General features: G+C 39.2%; 1 protein-coding gene across 1 annotated transcript; it reads left to right on the top strand.

Moving 5' to 3' along the window:
* Positions 1 to 1,105: 1,105 nt before the first annotated feature.
* LOC149753630 (uncharacterized) lies at positions 1,106 to 6,791 on the top strand. The gene is made up of 3 exons (XM_089930082.1): positions 1,106 to 2,543; positions 3,253 to 3,412; positions 5,459 to 6,791. Exons 1-3 carry the CDS (start codon positions 1,878 to 1,880, stop codon positions 5,956 to 5,958), a joined length of 1,326 nt encoding a protein of 441 aa, XP_089786208.1. The 5' UTR covers positions 1,106 to 1,877; the 3' UTR covers positions 5,959 to 6,791.
* Positions 6,792 to 7,255: the final 464 nt, after the last annotated feature.

Consider the following 7,255-nt stretch of genomic DNA (forward strand, 5'->3'; position numbering starts at 1 on the left):
CGGACACTGAGGGCCGAGTCGACTCCCGCAAAGGCCGAGTCGACTCCGAGACAGCGCGATCCCAAAAAGACAAAAGACAGTATTTTTGTCTCTGAGACGCGAGTCGACTCCAAGAAAGTTCGAGTCGACTCCAAGGCAGCGCTACTCTAAAAAGACAGAAGACTGTTTTTCGGATACTGAGAGCCGAGTCGACTCCGGAACAGTTCGAGTCGACTCCAAGACTGCACGAGCCAAAAGACAGAAGATCGGGAGTTCGGGCTCTGAGCGCCGAGTCGACTCCCAGAATTCACGAGTCGACTCGAGTGAGCCAAGTTGAAGAATACATCTATGGATTCCTTGGGATGAGCCGACTCCAAAAGTGCCAGGTCAGCTCCAGACTTTGGGGAGTCGACTCCAGGATAAGTCGAGTCGACTCCCAGTCGAGAAGACCACTTTAATTCAAATCCGAAACAGTTGCCGAGCCGACTTCGGAAAAGCATGAGTCGACTCCTGCTACAGCCGAGTCGACTCCAGATCGCGCGAGTCGACTCCGATCCCAACGGACACATTGTTAGGATGTGCAGAATGTGCAGAACGGCTAGTAAAGTGTGTCTAACGGCTAGTTTCCGATGGGAATGGCTTAAATAGCCACAGAGAACTGTAGCAAGGTAGAGAAGTAACATTTCTTTCAAAGAAAACACAATAACTTCATCTGCCAAAGAGATTTCAACGAAAAAGAAGGAAGAGAGCCATTAACTCCATTCAACCTACTCTTCCCAGCATTAAAGAAGTTTTCTTCTCCCTTCAAGTCTTCAAGACGTTCAAGAGGAGACCCAAAGTTCGAGAAGCCCTCCTCTACATCGTCATAAAATAGTTTGAGGGCTCTTAACTTCTCTATTGTTTATATTGTTGAATATCTGCTTTCTTAGAAGCTGTATTTTTCTCTTTGTTCCTCCTTTCCATTTGGTCCTTACTTGATTCAATCGGGGGATTGAATCAAGGGTGTATAGGTTGTTGGTGAGCCTAGGTTGAAACCAACATGTAAGGGTTTGATTGTGGTCCCGAGAAAACAATCGGACGGTTCTAGTCGGTGAGCCAGGAAAAACCGACCGAGTTCGTTGTGACCTCGTAAAACAACAAGTTGGGTTGTGAGCTTGTAAAACAACCGGCTGTAATCCGAGGGGTTATAGTGAATTCCCAAGTGAGGCTTGGGGAGTGGACGTAGGAGCAAGGGTTAGCTCCAAACCACTATAAAATCCTTGTGTTTGTGATTGCATTATTGTCTTGTACTTTCATTTCATTCACTGCACATAGCATCTAATTAATTAACTTGCAAAAAGTATTAATTAGTTATCCACAAACGTTTTAATTGCAATAATAATTTTAAAACCCAATTCACCCCCCCTCTTGGGTTGTCTATCTGGGCAACAAGTGGTATCAGAGTCTGAACTCTTTTACCCAAAGAGTAAAAGATCAAAATGACAACCCCATTTGGATCTTCCCACATTGAGGGACAGTCCACCCAAAGACTCCCTTTCTTTAATGGATCCGACTACTCATATTGGAAGGCTAGGATGAGAATATTTATCCAAGCCCAAGACTATGAGATGTGGACCATTATACTAAATGGACCATACATCCCGTCCATCTATGTAGAGGGTGTCACTGTACCCAAACTTGAAAAGGATTGGAATGACAATGACTTTAGGAAGGCACAACTCAATGCCAAAGCAATGAATGTGCTTTACTGTGCATTAGATAGAAATGAATTCAATAGAGTCTCTACTTGCAATTCTGCAAAAGAGATTTGGGATAGACTTGAAGTAACCCATGAGGGCACGAATTAAGTCAAAGAATCCAAAATAAATATATTAGTTCATAAGTATGAATTATTTAAGATGGATTCTAATAAAACAATCACTTGCATGTTCACTAGATTTACTGACATTGTCAATGGCCTAAAAAGCCTTGGCAAAAATTATACTAACAGTGAGCTTGTCAGGAAGATTCTTCGCTGTCTACCAAGGTCATGGGAAGCCAAGGTGATGGCAATCCAAGAAGCCAAGGACTTGAACAAGCTTCCACTTGAGGAGCTTCTTGGATCCCTAATGACGCACGAGCTCACAATGAAACAACACAGCGAAGAAGAGTCCTCCCACAAGAAAAAGGTAATAGCCCTCAAATCTGTTTCTACTAATAAAGACTTATCTTGCAGCAGCAGCAGTGAAGAGGAAGACAATGAGGGAGATGATGATGAGGCTCTTCTCGTGCGTAAGTTCAGAAGATTCATCAACCGAAAGAAGTCCTCACATCAAAGGAGATGCCCCTCAAATTCCTATCACAAGGATAAAGGTAAGGAAAGAGAAAATGAGGGGATTGGATGTTATGAGTGTAAAAAGCCGGGGCACTTCAGAGCTGAGTGTCCTTTGCTGAAGAAGTGGAGCAAGTACAAGAAGAAGAAAGTCCTCGTCTCCACCCTATCGGACTCCGACACATCATCATCATTATCGGATGAAGAACAAGAAGAAAAGGCCAATCTGTGTTTTATGGCTAACGACAATGAGGTAACATCCGGAACACATTTAGAGTTTACTTTCGATGAATTATATGATGCCTTCAATGAATTAATGGATGAGTACAAGACAATAAACCTTAAAAACAAAGAATTAAAACTAACTAACCAAACTCACCTCCGTAAGTATGATACATTAGTTAAGGAAAAAGATATTATTGTTAAAGAAAATTCAGAACTTAAGACAAGCAATCAAATCTTAATTCAAAAGACTAATACCTTAACTAAAGATAACGATAGGCTGAATAAAGAAATATTAGAACTTAAAAACAATAATCATATTATAAAAGAGAGTCTCATAAAAGACCTAAATAATCTAAAAACAGAAAAACAAAAATTGACACTAGAACTTGAAAAGTACAAACCTTTTGTAGAAAAATTTACATATAGCTCAGAAAAATTAGAGATGATACTTAATAATCAATGAGCTGTATTCAATAGAGCTGGTTTAGGGTATAAACCTAAAAATAAGCAAAAACTCCTTAGTAATTTCTTTGTTAAAGCTGGCGAAAGTAAAACTAAGAAAATAACATGTTTTTGCTGTGGAACATTAGGACATAAAGCAAATGTGTGTGATTATAGAAAAGAAAAAACTAAAAGAAGAATTAAAAGGGTTTGGGTTCCAAAAGGAACCAACATTACTAACCATGAAGGATCCAAGAAAACTTGGGTACCTAAAATTGTATGACTTGCTTGTGTAGGAGTGTCTTGCAGCCAAGGTCGACAAAAATTATTGGTACTTGGATAGTGGCTTCTCAAGACACATGACGGGTGACAAGGATCAATTCTTCACCTTTGAAGCTAAGAAGGGAGGTGCTGTGACTTTTGGAGACAATAACCAAGATCACATCATTGGTATAGGTAAAGTACAAATTACCCCTTCAACCTTTATTGATAATGTTCGATATGTTGATGGTCTTAAGCATAATTTACTTAGCATTAGTCAATTGTATGATAGAGGTTTTGATGTTTTGTTCAAACCAACCTTATGCATCATAACCAACTCAAATGACAATAGTTTAGTTTTTAAAGGAATAAGACGTGGGAATGTGTATGTAGTAGACCTTGAGGATCTTGCCAAACATAACCCATGTTTAGTTGTTAATGAAACTAAGGATAATGATGCTAGTTGGTTATGGCACCGTAAGTTAGGTCATGCAAGCATGGACACAATATCAAAGCTAGTTAAAAGAGATTCCGTGATAGGTTTGCCAAAACTAAAGTTTGAAAAGAATAAAATATGTGGAGCTTGTCAATATGGCAAACAATCAAGAAACTCCTTTAAATCAATAAGTTGTGTCTCTACCTCTAGACCTCTAGAACTACTACACATGGATCTATTCGGACCAACTAGAACCACAAGTCTAGGTGGAAATAAATATGGTCTAGTTATTGTAGATGATTATTCTAGATACACTTGGGTCATGTTCTTAGCTCATAAAGATCAAGCATTTTCAGTCTTTAAGAAATTTCATAAGGAAGTAACAAATGCTAGAGATACTTCAGTCATAGCTATTAGAAGTGACCATGGAACTGAATTTGAAAATCACTTATTTGATGAGTTTTATAGTAAAAAGGGGATAACTCATAATTTTTCTGCACCTAGGACACCACAACAAAATGGAGTTGTGGAAAGGAAAAATAGAACTCTAGAGAAAATGGCTAGAACCATGTTATGTGAAAGTAACCTCCCTAAGTACTTTTGGGGAGAAGCCATCAATACCTCTTGTCATATATTAAATAGAGTTTTATTGAGACCCATTATAAAGAAAATACCTTATGAACTTTGGAAAAACAGAAAAACAAAAGTGAACTATTTTCATGTCTTTGGATGTAGGTGTTTTGTTCATAATAATGGAAAAGATAATCTAGAAAAATTTGACTCCAAATCTGATGAGGGTATATTTTTGGGGTACTCTACAACTAGTAAAGCCTATAGAGTATTCAATAAAAGAACCCTAGTTATAGAAGAATCTATACATGTTGTTTTTGATGATTCTAGTGATACCTCTTCTAGTAAGAAAGTTAATCTTGATGATGATGCTGAAATTCTTGAAGAAAAGATTGATGAGATGACATTACAAGATAATGAACAAAAATTACTTAGAAATGCATCATCAAGTCAAGAGGCTATTATGGATCATGAGTTGACTAAGGCTTGGAAGTATGCTCACGGGCATTCTAAGGAATTAATTTTAGATGATCCATCTCAACCTGTTAGGACTAGAGCTTCCCTTAGGAACTTAAATAATCATCTAGCTTTTGTCTTACATTTTGAGCCCAAACACATAGAAGAAGCTGAAAAAGATGTAAATTGGATAAATGCAATGCAAGAAGAATTAAACCAATTTACTAGAAACAAGGTATGGAATCTAGTTGAGCAACCTTCTGAATATTCAACTATAGGTACCAAATGGATATATAAAAACAAACTTGATGAAAATGGAATTGTAATAAGGAATAAGGCTAGACTAGTAGCAAAGGGGTATAATCAAGAAGAAGGTATAGATTTTGATGAAACCTTTGCTCCTGTAGCTAGACTCGAGGCAATTAGATTATTATTAGCATTTGCATGCTCTAAGAATTTCAAGTTATTTCAAATGGATGTAAAAAGTGCATTTTTAAATGGGTATATTAGTGAGGAGGTGTATGTAGAACAACCACCTGGTTTTGAGAATCATCAATACCTTAATCATGTGTATAAACTGAACAAAGCACTTTATGGTTTGAAACAAGCACCTAGAGCATGGTATGAAAGGCTTAGCAAATTCTTACTAGAACATGAGTTCTCTAGGAGAAATGTAGATACAACATTATTTCTAAAGAAGAAAAACAAAGATATGTTATTAGTGTAGATTTATGTTGATGATATTATTTTCGGTGCTACTAACAATCGCCTCTGCGAAGAATTTGCTGACTTGATGCAGAGTGAGTTTGAGATGAGCATGATGGGAGAGCTGAACTATTTCCTCGGGCTTCAAATCAAACAATCTGAAGAAGGGATCTTCATCAATCAAGCCAAATACATCAAGGAGATGCTTAAGAAGTTTGATATGGAGGGAAACAAGTCAATCAGCACACCCATGAGCTCATCATGCAAATTAAACCAAGATGAATCAGGTAAATCTGTAGATCAAAAGTTATATAGAGGTATGATAGGATCTTTATTGTATCTCACTGCAAGTAGACCTGATATCATGTTTAGTGTATGCATGTGTGCTAGATATCAGTCTAATCCTAAGGAATCTCATCTAATTGCAGTCAAGAGAATCTTTAAATACCTAATAGGAACAAAAAATATAGGTCTATGGTATTCTAAAGAATCTAGCCTGAACTTAATAGGATACACAGATTCAGACTTTGCTGGATGTAAACTTGATAGAAAAAGTACCAGCGGATCATGTTAATTCCTATGAGAAAACTTAATCTCATGGTTTAGCAAGAAACAAAACTCGGTTGCATTATCTACTGCTGAAGCTGAATATGTTGCAGCCGGGAGTTGTTGTGCTCAAATCATGTGGATCAAACAACAATTGGAAGATTATGGCATTAAACAAGATAAAATTCCCATTAATTGTGATAATACAAGTGCCATTAATCTAACTAAAAATCCAATTCAGCATTCAAGAACTAAACATATTGAGATAAGACATCACTTTATAAGAGATCATGTACTGAATGGTGATGTGACACTTCAATTTGTTTGCACTGATGATCAATTAGCTGATATCTTCACTAAACCCTTGAGTGAAGAGAGATTTAGTGTGCTTAGGAGAGGATTAGGAGTGATTGATCCATCCTAGTGATATTCTCTTCTAGTTCATTGATTTTGATGATTAGATTGTGCTAAATATAGAGTTTCGCATCTATGATCATCAAATCAGATCATAACTTAGTGATTGTCCATCATTTGGTACGATAATAGCATGATTTTTAGGTGCGTGCCAGAGTTCGAGACGACTCGAGTAAGTTTCAGAGTCGGCTCATACGAGAGAGTCGACTCGCACATAGACGGAAGTCGACTCGAGATCGATGGCCGCATAAGGAGAGTCGACTCGCCCATAGACGGGAGTCGACTCGAGGTTGATGACAGCATTAGGGGGAGTCGACTCGCGCATATTTTGGAGTCGACTCGAGGTCGAGTCGACTTGCGACTTACAGGAGTCGACTCGTGGTCGGAATCCGGGTTTTTAACCCTAATCCAAGCGTTTAATCAAAACTTCTATTCACCGCCGCCACTGTTCACAAACCCTAGAGCCGTCTCCTACGTCGTCTCCAACCGTCCTTAGGGTTTTTCCCGTCGATCTTCTTCCGTCCTTTAGGTTCATTCCCCTTCCCTAGGTCAAGAATGCCTCGCAAGTCGGTTGTCTCGAGCCGGTAGAGGCCCCAACCCGCGACCGGTGCCGAGCGACGGTCCAAAGCTCGGAACGATCCCGCGAGGCCACAACCTCCGGTTCGTTCTCCGCCGAGGCCGGTTCCCTCGCGACCGTGCGCCGGGAAGGCGGTCTCCACCGGGAGATACGTCAACTTTGACTATCTCTCCCGGGAGGGCTTCACTATAGGAGAGAGGTTAAGGACCCAAGGTTTAGAGTTCTTGTGTTCATTAGATCTCCCCACATACCCAGGTCTAGTTAGGGAGTTCTATGGAACCGTGCATAGGGGAAATGGGAGTATAGAGGGAACCGTAGCGGGTGTCCCATTATT

This window comes from Phoenix dactylifera, chromosome 4, assembly GCF_051530095.1.
Source record: "Phoenix dactylifera cultivar Ajwa chromosome 4, Ajwa_hap1_PhDact_Kaust_v1.1, whole genome shotgun sequence".
NCBI lineage: Eukaryota > Viridiplantae > Streptophyta > Magnoliopsida > Arecales > Arecaceae > Phoenix > Phoenix dactylifera.